We start from the raw sequence: 15,240 nt of genomic DNA on the forward strand, positions 1-15,240 counted from the left end.
AGAATTCACATCCAGTGGGACGCCAGTGACAATGTTGACTATGAGAAACCTTGGAGAGGAGAGGACCTCAGATGTGGGCAACCCCCCCTTCCTCTAGGGGACCGAAAGCAATGAATGTCGAGCGGGTCTAACATGATGCTGTGAAAGTTCAATCCATAGTGGCTCCAACACAGCCGCGAGAGTTCAGTTCAATGCGGATCCATGACAGCAGCGAGAGTCCCGTCCACAGGAGACCATCTCAAGCGGAGGCGGATCAGCAGCGTAGAGATGTCCCCAATCGATACAGGCGAGCGGTCCATCCTGGGTCCCGACGAGCGGTCCATCCTGGGTCTCGACTCTGGACAGCCAGTACTTCATCCATGGTCATCGGACCGGACCCCCTCCACAAGGGAGGGGGGGACATAGGGGAAAGAAAAGAAGCGGCAGATCAACTGGTCTAAAAAGGTCTATTTAAAGGCTAGAGTATACAGATGAGTTTTAAGGTGAGACTTAAATGCTTCTACTGAGGTAGCATCTCGAACTGTTACTGGGAGGGCATTCCAGAGTACTGGAGCCCGAACGGAAAACGCTCTATAGCCCGCAGACTTATTTTAGGCTCTAGGAATCACTAATAAGCCGGAGTCTTTTGAACGCAGATTTCTTGCCGGGACATATGGTGCAATACAATCGGCAAGATAGGCTTGAGCTAGACCGTGTAGTATTTTATACGTAAGTAGTAAAACCTTAAAGTCACATCTTAAGTGCACAGGAAGCCAGTGCAGGTGAGCCAGTACAGGCGTAATGTGATCAAACTTTCTTGTTCTTGTCAAAAGTCTAGCAGCCGCATTTTGTACCAACTGTAATCTTTTAATGCTAGACATGGGGAGACCCGAAAATAATACGTTACAGTAATCGAGACGAGACGTAACAAACGCATGGATAATGATCTCGGCGTCTTTAGTGGACAAAATGGAGCGAATTTTAGCGATATTACGGAGATGAAAGAAGGCCGTTTTAGTAACGCTTTTAATGTGTGACTCAAAGGAGAGAGTTGGGTCGAAGATAATACCCAGATTTTTTACCGAGTCACCTTGATTTATTATTTGGTTGTCAAATGGTAAAGTTGTATTATTAAATAGAGGTCGGTGTCTAGCAGGACCGATAATCAGCATTTCCGTTTTTTTGGCGTTAAGTTGCAGAAAGTTAGCGGACATCCATTGTTTAATTTCATTAAGACACGCTTCCAACTGACTACAGTCCGGCGTGTTGGTCAGCTTTAGGGGCATGTAGAGTTGGGTGTCATCAGCATAACAGTGAAAGCTAACACCGTATTTGCGTATGACGTCACCTAGCGGCAGCATGTAGATGCTGAAGAGTACAGGGCCAAGGACCGAACCCTGGGGAACTCCACACGTTACCTTAACGTAGTCCGAGGTCACACTGTTATGGGAGACGCACTGCATCCTATCAGTAAGATAAGAGTTAAACCAAGACAGGGCTGAGTCTGACATACCAATTCGTGTTTTGATACGCTCTAATAAAATATTATGATCGACGGTATCGAAAGCAGTGCTAAGATCGAGGAGCAGCAACATAGATGACGCATCAGAGTCCATCGTTAGCAATAGATCATTCGTTAATTTTGCGAGGGCTGTCTCAGTCGAGTGATTTGCCCTGAAACCGGACTGAAAGGTTTCGCATAGATTGTTAAACGCTAAGTGTTCATTTAGCTGCTCTGCAACAATTTTTTTGAGGATTTTCAAAATAAAGGGAAGGTGAGACACCGGTCGGTAGTTTACCATGACGTCAGGATCGAGGTTAGGTCTTTTAAGGAGAGGATGAATAACCGCTTTTTTGAATGCTAGGGGAACAGTGCCCGAGGAAAGTGATAAGTTTATAATATTTAGCACTGATGGACCTAATAATACAAAAAGCTCCTTGATAAGTTTCCCAGGAAGTGGGTCAAGTAAACATGTTGTTTGTTTTATTCCATTTACACGTTGTAACAATTCTTCTAGTGTTATTTCATCAAAACGAGAGAAACTATTTTGGATTATTGCAGTATCCGCCGTATATACAGTCGTATCTGTGTTACTATAACCCAGTTGTAGCTGGGACACATGGTCTTTAATCTCCTTTCTAATAAGTTCAATTTTCTTATTGAAGAACTTCATAAAGTCATCTGCCGAATGGGTGGAGCTACTGGAAGGAGTCCCTTGTTGGGTTAGCGATGCTACTGTACTAAACAAAAATTTTGGATCGTTTTTATTAATGCGGATGAGATTTGAGTAATAATTAGTTTTAGCTAAGGTAAGCATGCGTTTATAAGTTATTAAACTATCACTCCATGCTTGATGGTGCACCTCAAGTTTAGTCGTGCGCCATATGCGTTCCAGCTTTCTACATAATAATTTCTGAGCTCTAGTTTCTTCAGTAAACCATGGCGTACCCCTTTTTGGAGCCTTTTTTATCTTCAGCGGTGCTATACTATTAATGGTTTCGCGCAGGGCGTTGTTAAAGTTGTTAGTGAGGTTATCAATAGAGCCCAGATACTTTGGGAACGGTGCCATTACCGAGGGCAGTAGGTCCGCAAGAGTCGTCGTTGTGGCAGCATTAATGTTGCGGCTGCTATAGCAGTTTTTATTATTAGCTTGCCGAACATGAGTCTGAACTTTGAATTTTATAAGGTAATGATCGGACATTACTTTAGTATACGGGAGTATCATAACTTTGGAAACGGTGATACCCCTGACAAGCACTAGGTCTATCATATAACCGCTGCGATGCGTCGGTTCATTTATTATTTGTGTAAGACCACAGCTATCAATTATAGTCTGGAGCGCCACGCACGGTGGGTCCAATGGGGTATTCATATGGATATTAAAGTCCCCCATTATAATCATATTATCGGCGTGTGTCACTAGATCAGCAACAAACTCTGAGAATTCACTAATAAAGTCCGAATAGGGCCCTGGGGGGCGGTAGATAACGGCCAGGCACAGAGGCAGAGGTGTGGCAGACTTCATAGAAAGCACCTCAAACGATTTATATTTATTATTTAAGTAAGGACTAAAGTTAAAGTTTTCGTTGTATATTAGTGCGACCCCCCCACCCCTTTTAAGGGGACGGGCAATATGCGCATTCGTATAGTTAGGAGGGGATGCCTCATTTATCGCAAAAAAGTCGTATGGTTTAAGCCAGGTTTCGCTAAGACCGATGACGTTAAGGTTGTTGTCTCTAATGACCTCATTAACTAATAATGTTTTGGGAGACAAAGATCTGATGTTTAGAAAGCCCATATTATAGGTAGTGGGCTGTTTTAAGGAGTTGTTGATAAAATTATCCGTAGTAGCAATATTAATAATGTTGCGTTTATTATGCGCAGTGTACTTAAAATAATTACGACCATATCTAGGAATTGATATGACGGGAATTTTCAGATTGTCTACTTGGTGCTGCGATAAACTGAACGCATCATAATTTGCCACCTCAGTAGAATGCATGTCTAACTCTGACGTAGTCATAGTCACAGCAGAAAAACATTTTGTGAGTTGTGTATTATTCTACGAAAATTGCTATGTGTACAGGGATCATCCAGCCTGGCGCTGGCTAGTTCTAACTTAACTGACTCCATACCCAGGCTAGCAGGCTTTGTAATTGCCTGTGACCGGGCTTGCTCTAGTGCAGTTAGTCAAATGTGGCTCACTGCGAAATCTATGTTCCGAGACAAGAGGATAGCGCCTTCCTGGTTAGGGTGAAGGCCGTCTCTCCTCAGCAAGCCAGGTTTGCCCCAGAAAGAGGGCCAATTATCAATAAACGTAAATCCCTGTTGTCTACAGAAGCTATCCAGCCACTTGTTAAGAGAGACTAATCTACTATATCTCTCATCATTGCCTCTCCCAGGCAGGGGGCCAGAGACAATTACTCGATGCCTGGACATCTTTCTGGCGAGATTACAAGCCCTGGCTATGTTTCTCTTTGTAATCTCTGATTGTCTCATCCTAACGTCATTGGAGCCAACGTGCATTACTATATTCGCATAACTAGTGGTGCGGTTAGCCTGCCGTACGTGTTTACTAGACCTGTTGCGAGTTAGCTCCCTAAGATTAGCTTCAATGTCAGGTGCGCTGCCCCCGGGAATACACTTAATTGTGGCTGGTTTGCTAAGCTTTATGTTTCGGGTGATGGAGTCCCCTATGACTAAAGTGTGGTGCCCGGTAGACTGGGGTGTAGGACTAGCTAAAGGGCTAAATCTATTATGCGTCTCAACCGGTACACCGTAGCTTGTAGGCCGCTTAGGGCTGCTACAAGCTGGGCTAGTTAGCTCGCTAAAGCTAACGCTAGCAGATGTGTCCGCAACATCTAAAGTTACGAAATTACACTGCTCTAACTGGCGGACACGGCTCCCTAGCAAAGCCAACCTATCCATGAGTAAAGTGCACGAAGCGCAGGAAGCCATACTCACAGAAACTTTCCGTCGCAGTGTGAAGTGCCAGCTGTCTTCGGGAAGTGGTGGTCACGGTGGCGGGGGCGTAGCTTCCTTCACACCGGCGCTGCCTTTCTCCGCTAGCCTCGTTAGCTTAGCAGCTAGCTAGCTGAGGGCGGAGTGGTGAGACAGAGATCGGGTGATTTGCAAGTTAAATTGAACTATTAAATATGTTCGAGAAGTTGTAAATAAAGCTGCAAAACAGTTAAAATCACACAGATAGAACGATACTTAGCTTTTTTGCAACAAGAGCAGTCAGCGAGCAGTCATTCACGTTGACCCGGAATTATTCTCTGCATTTGACCCATCACCCTTGATCACCCCCTGGGTGGTGAGGGGAGCAGTGGGCAGGAGCGGTGGCCACGCCCGGGAATCATTTTTGTTGATTTAAACCCCAATTCCAACCCTTGATGCTAAGTGCCAAGCAGGGAGGTAATGGGTCCCATTTATATAGTCTTTGGTATGATTTGGCCGGGGTTTGAATTCTCAGCCAACCGATCTCAGGGCGGACACTCTAACCACTAGGTCCCTGAGTCATGGGTGGATCTACACGGAAAAACGTCAAGAGCGGTATATAGTTGATACTAAGCTTTTGTCATTTTTTATTGTTTTATAACTACTTGATATTGGAGTGATACCGGGATTTGGAGCATCACCCTGCTGGGGTTTGAACTCACAACCTACCGATCTCAGGGCAGACACTCTTAACCACTAGGGATGACTAGAATTGAAGATGAACAATTTACTCTCCAAAAAAAAAAAGAGTACCGTATTTCTGGACGATAGAGTGCCACGGCCACTCAATTTTAGAGAAAACAAAAAAAATTCCATGCATTAGCCGCACCAGAATATAAGTCGCAGGAATATACGTTGTTAAATGAGTTATTTACAAAAAAATATGTATTATATATATACTATATAATATATGTAATATATTATATATATAATTTTCGTAATATATTATATATTATTTTACATACCTTAATTGTTTCCAAACCGTGTCTGTAACAGGGCAGTAAAACGGTAGATCAAACAAAACAGAAGTGTGTGCGTGTGTTAGTGTGATATTTTGAAGGACTAATATTGAGATCTTCCTTTTAGGAGTGTAATATCCACCCAGATTATTATTTTTTCTCAGGCTGTCTAAAATAATAAGAGATGACTAGAATTGAAGATGAGGAATTTACTTTAAAAAAAAAAAAAAAGAGTACCGTATTTTCTGGACTATACAGTGCCACGCCCACTCAATTTTAGAGAAAACAAAAAAAATCCATGTATTAGCCGTACCAGAATATAAGTCGCAGATATATACGTTGTGAAATGAGTTATTTACAAATAAATATTTATTAAATATTTATTTACATACCCTAATTGTTTCCAAACAGTGTCTGTAACAGGGCAGTAAAACGGTGGATCAAACAAAACAGAAGTGTGTATGTGTGTGCGTATGCGTGCGTGCGTTTTTGTGTGATATTTTTGAAGGACTAATATTGAGATCATCCCTTTAGGAGTGAAGAATCCACCCAGATTATTATTTTTTCTAAGAATGTCTAAAATAATAAGAGATTACTAGAATTGAAGAGCAATTTACTCTACAAAAAATAAATAAATTACTATTTAGAAAAACTATTTTCTGGACTATAGAGTGCCACGCCAACTCAATTTTAAAGAAAACTAAAACAAATTCCATGTATTAGCCGTACCAGAATATAAGTCGCAGATATATACGTTATGAAAGGAGTTATTTACAACTAAATATTTATTAAATATTTATTTACATACCTTAATTGTTTCCAAACAGTGTCTGTAACAGGGCAGTAAAACGGCTAATCAAACAAAACAGAAGTCATTGTCATGGACCCACTAGCTGCGGAAGCTAGCTCTCCAATCAGCTAAACAGACTCAATAACTCCACGGTGACGTTTTGGTGAATTTACTGAGGAATTTGTGAAACCGACACAATGCAAAAAAAATGACATTGTAAGCTAATAATACTAACACAGACGCGTTAGCATATTAGCTAATGCTAACGACGCTGGTTTCATTACATTGCGATAGCACCTACAAATATGCATGAAAACACTCCTGCAGACATCACACATGGGACGGTGTCCCATACATACTGTATTTCTTTGTAAATAACAATTCTTTAGTAAGCAAGAATTGTTTTATTTATATTGTAAAACTTACAGACATTGCCTGGAGTGATGAATGAAGAGTCCATACGAGTCGAAAGGCTATGGACCATTTAGAAGACGGATCGGCACTTTTACTTCCGGTTCAAGGCTTTAAACATCAGGAAACACTGTCGGCATCCAGCCTGCAGTGAGCGAACTTGTTCAAAAGATGGTGCCATAGCACAGACAATAACACACCTCTTCAGTGACTTTGCGTGTGTTTAGTGAAAACTTTTTGCATTATCCATAATAACAAATCCATAAATTGAGAACAGGAAGTGAACAAAGGTTTTAGCAACTGTTATGATTACAATACGTTGTGAAATGAGTTATTTACAAAGAAATATTTATTAAATATTTATTTACATTCCGTGATTTTTTCCAAACAGTGTCTGTAACAGGGCAGTAAAACGGTGGTTCAAACAAAACAGAGGTCATCGTCATGGACCCAATAGCTGCGGAAGCTAGCTCTCCAATCAGTTAAACAGACTCAAAAACTCCACGGTGATGTTTTGGTGAATTTACTGAGGAATTTGTGAAACCAACACAATGCAAAAAAAAATTATATTGTAAGCTAATAATACTAACACAGACGCGTTAGCATATTAGCTAATGCTAACGACGCTGGTTTCATTACATTGCGATAGCACCTACAAATATGCATGAAAACACTCCTGCAGACATCACACATGGGACGGTGTCCCATAAATATTTCTTTGTAAATACAAATTCTTTAGTAAGCAAGAATTGTTTTAGTTATATTGTAAAACTTAAAAACGTTGCCTGGAGTGATGAATGAAAAATCCATACGAGTACAAAGGCTATGGACCATTTAGAAGACGGATCGGCACTTTTACTTCCGGTTCAAGGCTTTAAACATCCAGCCTGCAGTGCGCGAACTCGTCCAAAAGATGGCGCTATAGCACAGACAATAACACACTTCTTTAGTGCTTTTGCGTGTGTTTAGTGAAAACTATTTGCATTATCCATAAAAACAAATCCATAAATTGAGAACAGGAAGTGAACAAAAGTTTTAGCAACTGTTATGTAATAGAAAATGGGGTAGGATCAAATAAGCTCTGCTTCTTTCTACTCCTTTTCGAACTGGTTGAATACAGAAACTGTTGTATGCTTGCATGTTCGAAATAAACTCAAAATCAACTCAACTCAATTTAATTCGCTGCACCGTTTTATAAGCCGCAAAGTTCAAAGCGTCGAAAAAAAGTTACAGTCCGGAATTTACTGTAAGTACAAACAGTAGCAATACCACAGCCGGAGAGAGGACGGAGACATTTAGAGTTTGAAGCATTCTCTGAAATATTCGCCTTCCTCCCATGATTTTGTCCACCTGGGCTGCTCCAGATCAAAACTGAAAGTTAACGTGTAGCGCACACATTCTTATCCACTCTTGCTCCCGCTGGAAATAGCGTGTGTGTGTGTGTGTGTGTGTGTGTGTGTGTGTGTGTGTGTGTGTGTGTGTGTGTGTGTGCGTGCCATCATTGTGTGTATCTCTTTGAGCAAGCTTGTGACTTTTAAGGCGTCCCATGTTGATTAAAAAAATAGAAAAACATTCCTCGAACACAAAATGCCTTAATTAAGGGTGGTTCCCTAATGACGGGGTCTCCACCTGTCGCCCCAAAAGTCATAAAAAGACAAACATTATGTACAGTAAATGTTTCGTTTTTTTGACAAAACGTCTCCTGCCGCTCTTAGTGGACGCCGGCATGACCACGGAGGATTCCCAAGATGAGAGAGGCTGCCATTGCGACATCACCGTGGAGGATCTGTCCACGCCACTCAAGGGGGTCATCAGAGCTGTCAGGTGAGAGCTCAGACTCGGGTTGGGTACCGTTCACATTTGAACGCATACTGTACTTATTCGCGGTACCTTGGAATTGAGACTGATGCTTTTGTGTGTGTTTAAAGCCTACTTAAATGAGATTTTTTCATTTAAACGGGGATAACAGGTCCATTTTATGTGTCATACTTGATCATTTCACGATATTGCCATATTTTTGCTGAAAGGATTTAGTAGAGAACATGGACAATAAATTTCGCAACTTTTGGTCTCTAATAAAAAAGCCTTGCCTTTACCGGAAGTAGCAGACGATGTGCGCGTGACGTCACTGGTGTGAGGGCTCTTCACATCCTCACATTATTTATAATCATAGCCACCAGCAGCAAGAGCAATTCGGACAGAGAAAGCGACGGTTTCCCCATTAATTTGAGCGAGAATGAAAGATTCGTGGATGAAGAAAGTTAGAGTGAAGCACTAAAAATAAAAAATAAAAAAAGACAAGGCGACGGCTCCAGGCGACGGCAGTGTGACCGATTCAGATGTTATTAGACACATTTACTAGGATAATTCTGGAAAATCCCTTATCTGCTTATTGTGTTAATAGTGTTTTAGTGAGATTATAAAGTCATACCTGAAAGTCGGAGAGCTGCGGTGAACGCCAGTGTCTCTGAGAGAAGCCAATGGAGGAGCCAAGATCAGAGCTGCCTTTTTGACAGCTACGGGAGGAGGTCGCATAATCCACTGAAGTCTCCGGTAAGAGCCGACTTAATATCACAATTTTACCATCCAAAAACTTGCTGGTTGACGTAGAGAAACATGTTCGCTTGACCGCTCTGTGTTAAAGTTTCACAACAAACAAAAAAACACTGGCTGTGTTTCGGTTGCTAAAGGCAGCTGCAATCCACCGCTTTCCACCAACAGCATTATTCTTTATAGTCTCCATTATTAATTGAACAAATTGCAAAAGATTCAGCAACACAGATGTCCAAAATACTGTGTAATTATGCGATGAAAAGAGACGACTTTTAGCCGTGTGTGGTGCTGGGCTAATATGTCCGCTACAACCCGAGACGTCACAAACACACGTCTTCATTCCGCAACGTTTTCAACAGGAAACTCCGCGGGAAAATTAAAATAGCAATTTAGTAAACTAAAAAGGCCGTATTGGCATGTGTTGCAATGTTAATATTTCATCATTGATATACAAACTATCAGACTGTGTGGTCGGTAGTAGTGGGTTTCAGTAGCCCTTTAATAAATAATTGTGTTTTTGATAATAAAATATACTTTTTATTGCAACATATAAACATTAAACTGATTATGTTTAATGTTACTATACAGTAACAATACTATACAGTATAGGAGCGGTATAGCTCAGTTGGTAGCGTGGCCGTGCCAACAACTTGGGGGTTCCAGGTTCGATCCCCGCTTCCACCATCCTAGTCACTGCCGTTGTGCCCTTGGGCAAGACACTTTACCCACCTGCTCCCAGTCCCACCCACACTGGTTCAAATCTAACTTAGATATTGGGCTTCACTATGTAAAAGCGCTTTGAGTCACTGGAGAAAAGCGCTATATAAATATAATTCACTTCACTATATTTGGTTTTATTATCACATTTCTGAGTCTCAATTACAGTTGCAAGTCCTAAGACACTCGATGGCAGGAGTGTATAGTTTATATATGGTGTGTTGGCTGGTCACTTCAGTCTTTGCCGTCTAGTCTTTTGTTGCGCCCAAAAATGTGTTAGCACTGTAAGTATTGTAATTACAAACCCTGTTTCCAGATGAGTTGGGAAATTGTGTTAGATGTAAATATAAACGGAATTCAATGATTTGCAAATCATTTTCAACCCATATTCAGTTGAATATGCTACAAAGACAACATATTTGATGTTCAAACTGATGAACAATTTTTTTGGGCAAATAATCATTAACTTTAGAATTTGATGCCAGCAACACGTGACAAAGAAGTTAGGAAAGGTGGGAATAAATACTGATAAAGTTGAGGAATGCTCATCAAACACTTTTTGGGAAAATCTCACAGGTGTGCAGGCTAATTGGGAACAGGTGGGTGCCATGATTGGGTATAAAAACAGCTTCCCAAAAAATGCTCAGTCTTTCACAAGAAAGGATGGGGCGAGGTACACCCCTTTGTCCACAACTGCCTGAGCAAATAGTCAAACAGTCTAAGAAGAATGTTTCTCAAATGGCAATTGCAAGAAATTTAGGGATTTCAACATCTACGGTCTATAATATCATCAAAAGGTTCAGAGAATCTGGAGAAATCACTCCACGTAAGCGACATTGGCCGGAAACCGACATTGAATGACCTTGACCTTGGATCCCTCAGACGGGACTGTATCAAAAACCGACATCAATCTCTAAAGGATATCACCACATGGGCTTAGGAACACTTCAGAAAACCACTGTCACTAAATACAGTTCGTCGCTACATCTGTATGTGCAAGTTAAAGCTCTACTATGCAAAGTGAAAGCCATTTATCAACAACATCCAGAAACTCCGCCTGCTTCTCTGGGCCCGAGATCATCTAAGATGGACTGATGCAAAGTGGAAAAGTGTTCTGTGGTCTGACGAGTCCACATTTTAAATAGTTTTTGGAAATATTCGACATTGTGTCATCCGGACCAAAGGGGAAGCGAACCATCCAGACTGTTATCAACGCAAAGTTGAAAAGGCAGCTTCTGTGATGGTGTGGGGGTGCATTAGTGCCCAAGGCATGGGTAACTTACACATCTGTGAAGGCACCATTAGTGCTGAAAGGTACATACAGGTTTTGGAACAACATATGCTGCCATCCAGGCGCCGTCTTTTTCATGGACACCCCTGCTTATTTCAGCAAGACAATGCCAAGCCACATTCAGCACGTGTTACAACAGCGTTGCTTCGTAAAAAAAGAGCGCGGGTACTTTCCTGGCCCACCTGCAGTCCGGACTTGTCTCCCATCGAAAATGTGTGGCGCATTATGAAGCGTAAAATACGACAGCGGAGACCCCGGACTGTTGAATGACTTAAGCTCGACATAAAACAAGAATGGGAAAGAATTCCACTTTCAAAGCTTCAACAATTAGTTTCCTCAGTTCCCAAACGTTTATTTAGTGTTGTTAAAAGAAAAGGTGATGTAACACAGTGGTGAACATGCCCTTTCCCAACTACATTAGAACGGGTTGCAGCTATGATATTGTAAATTAATATTATTTGCGGAAAAAAAAAGATAAAGTTTATGAGTTGGAAAATCAAATATCTTGTCTTTGTAGTGCATTCAATTGAATATGGGTTGAAAAAGATTTGCAAATCATTGTATTCCGTTTATATTTACATCTAACACAATTTCCCAACTCATATGGAAACGGGGTTTGCATTATGCACCAGCTGTGTGATTGTAATGTGCATCTTAGTTGTAGTTTTCATCAAGAAATGTGCGGATGTTGAAAATGCCATGTAAAATCACTAATGCTAATCAGTAGCATGTCAGTAGCAATGTATACTATATTTTTTGGGCTATCGATCGCGGTATTTAAACAGAATTCACCAAATTTTTGAAAAAATAAATATGTTTACATTCTGTGTGGAGTTTGCATGGGTGCATGTTCTCCCCCCTGACCGGGTACTCCCACCTCCAAAGACGTGCACCTGGGGATAGGTTGATTGGCAACTCTAAATGGACCCAAGTGTGTGAATATTGTCCATCTGTGTTGGCCCCTGCGATGAGGTGGCGACTTGTCCAGGGTGTATCCCGCCTACCGCCCGAATGTAGCTGATATAGGATCCAGCACCCCCCTGCGACCCCGAAAAGGACAAGGGGTAGAAAATGGACAGATGAATATATTAGCCGCAACAGAACTGTTAGCCACAGATATATACCGGTACAAAATCATTTGTAAATGTTTATTTACATACCTTAATTGTTTCCAAACAGTGTCTGTAACACGGCAGTAAAACGGATGATCAAACAAAACAGAAGTCATCGTCATGGACCCACTAGCTGCGAAAGCTAGCTCTCCAATCAGCTAATTTGACTCAATAACTTCACAGTCACATTTGGTGAATTTATGAAACGAAAACAACACGAAAAGAATGCAGTTGTAAGTTAATAATACTAACACGGACACTTGTATACTTGTTGGCATATTCGCTTAGCTTGATTACATTATGATAGCGTGTATGGATATGCATGAAAACACTCCTACAGACATCACACTGGGGACGGTTTAGAAAATAAAAATGGTTTTAGTTATATTGTAAAATGAACAAATGTTGCTTGGAGTGATGAATGAAGAACCTTTTCGAGCAGTAAGGCTATGGATGAATACTTCCGGTTTAGGGAACAAAACAGGAGATACATTTTCAAAGTGAAGCACCTGCAGTGAGCAAACCCGTTTAAAAGACGGCGCCATAGAACACACAGTAACACACCTTTTCGGTGTCTCTGTCGGTGTTTTATAAAAAATAGTCGAACATTATGGCCGTTAGCGAAGAAAAATCCATAAATTAGCTGCACCTATTTATAGGCAGCAAAGTTCAAAGCGTGTGAAAAAAAGAGCAGCTTATAGTTCGGAAAATACGGTATTAGCATTAAGCTAGCTAATTTGGGGAAAAATTTAGTTGTTTTTTTTGAGTCAATATCTTTGTTGGCATTAAAAAACTTTTGGCTGAGGCCGCTTTCAGTGCTGCTGGAGTGATCGCCAAATGCCAAAGTGTGTCACGTGCAACCCAGGTACCGTAACATGGCTTGGTTGGATGTATGTGAATCGGTGCCCGGTAGGACTGGCGGGATACGATCGGTGTCAAAAAAGTACCCGACTAAGAACGTTGCTTGGATGACAACTTATGTTGCTCCATAACCTGTATGTACCTTTCAGCATTAATGGTGCCTTCACAGATGTGTAAGTTACCCATGCCTTGGGCACTAATGCACCCCCCATCACAGATGCTGGCTTTTGAACTTTGCACCTAGAACAATCCGAATGGTTCTTTTCCTCTCTGATCTGGAGACACGACGTCCATAGTTTCCAAAAACTATTTAAAATGTGGACTCATCAAGCACAGAACACTTTTCACTTTGCATCTTAGATGAGCTTGGGTTCAGCGAAGCCGCCGGCGTTTCTGGGTGTTGTTGATAAATGGCTTTCGCTTTGCATTGTAGAGTTTTAATTTGCACTTACAGATATAGCCCCAAACTGTAGTAACTGACAGTGGTTTTCTGAAGTGTTCCTGAGCCCATGTGGTGATATCTTTTACCCACTGATGTCACTTTTGGATGCAGTACCGCCTGAGGGATCGAAGGTCATGAGCATTCAATGTTGGTTTTTGCTGATTTCTCCAGATTCTCTGAACATTTTGATGATATTACGGACCGTAGATAGTGAAATCCCTAAATTCTTTGCAATAGCTCGTTGAGAAATGTTGTTCTTAAACTGTTGGACAATTTGCTCACACATTTGTTCACAAAGTGGTGACCCTCGCCCCATTCTTGTTTGTGAATGACTGAGCGTTTCATGGAAGCTGCTTTTAAACCCAATCATGGCCCCCACCTGTTCCCAATTAGCCTGTTCACCTGTGGGATGTTCCAAATAAGGGTTTGATGAGCATTGTTTAACTTTCTCTGTCTTTTTTGCCAATTGTGCCAGCTTTTTTGAAACATGTAGCAGGCATCAAATTCCAAATGAGCTAATATTTGCAAAAATAACCAAATTTACCAGTTCAAACGTTAAGTACCTTGTCTTTTCTGTCTGTTCAACTGAATATAGGTTTAAAAGGATTTGGAAATCATTGTGCTCTGTTTTTATTAACCATTTACACAACTTGCCCACTTCACTGGTTTTGGGTTTTGTATATACTGAAATATATATTATGAGAACCTAATTGTGAAGTGCTCAAAGATTCCCACTTTTAGTGAATATCTTTATCGAACGCATAAACAAATATAATAACATAGATAATATTAAAAATAAAATAATTGAAAACAAGACAAATACTGCACTGTAATACACATGAGAAATAAATTGGACATATTTTAACACCTAATTTAGGCCAGAAAAATGTTTGAAATTCTTTAAGAAAAAATCTGCAGTGTAGTACAGCCACATTATTTGTAATACCGTATTTCCTTGAATTGCCGCCGGGGCGCTAACTAATTTAAAACCTCTTCTCACTCCGGCGCTTACCAAAGGCATGCGGTAAATTTAGGCCTGCGCTTATGAATTTGAGTGTGATGTAAGGATACCATCATGAAAGGCACATTTAATTAAAAAAAACTAAATTATGGTCTTACCTTTACTTATAAATGAAGTCCATGCGCAGCTCCTTCTGATCAAAAGCATCGATAACTTGTTTATAGAAGTCTTCCTTATCTTTCTTCAGTTTTAAAAGCCTCTCTGTCTCGATGGAGTTCTTCCTTTCTTACCTCCTGCTTCGATTGAAAGCCCAGTTTAGAAAACCGTTTTATCTTAGGTATGTAATCCTCCATGTTAAAAGTGCAAGCGAGAGGAAAAAATAAATGATCGCTGCTCACTCTTGCTGCTTGTTGTCACTTCTTCTGCAGCCGAGTTGTCGTAAGAAGGATCACCAGCGCCCTCTACCACCAGGAGGCGGGAGTCATTTAATGACTCATATTTGACACACGCAGCTACGGTATATTAATAAAACATAGCTGCTTACTGTTCTTTTTAGCATATTCAATAGCTTGGATCTATCTGAATCCTACTGAATAGGTCTTAGTCTTCTTCCCTTTATGCGATTTCAAATGATTGAAATCAGCCTCCTCCATTTTGAAAATG

General features: G+C 40.9%; 1 protein-coding gene across 2 annotated transcripts in view; it reads left to right on the forward strand.

Annotated features, from left to right (window-relative positions):
• Positions 1-15,240, forward strand: part of LOC133559502 (potassium voltage-gated channel subfamily KQT member 5-like) — a 241,718-nt gene that overhangs the window by 198,834 nt on the left and 27,644 nt on the right. For both annotated transcript variants that reach the window (XM_061911321.1, XM_061911322.1), the window contains one exon: positions 8,356-8,464. In XM_061911321.1, the coding sequence (XP_061767305.1) occupies positions 8,356-8,464 (109 nt within the window). The remainder of the gene's footprint in view (positions 1-8,355; positions 8,465-15,240) is intronic.

This window comes from Nerophis ophidion, linkage group LG09, assembly GCF_033978795.1.
Source record: "Nerophis ophidion isolate RoL-2023_Sa linkage group LG09, RoL_Noph_v1.0, whole genome shotgun sequence".
Classification (NCBI taxonomy): domain Eukaryota; kingdom Metazoa; phylum Chordata; class Actinopteri; order Syngnathiformes; family Syngnathidae; genus Nerophis; species Nerophis ophidion.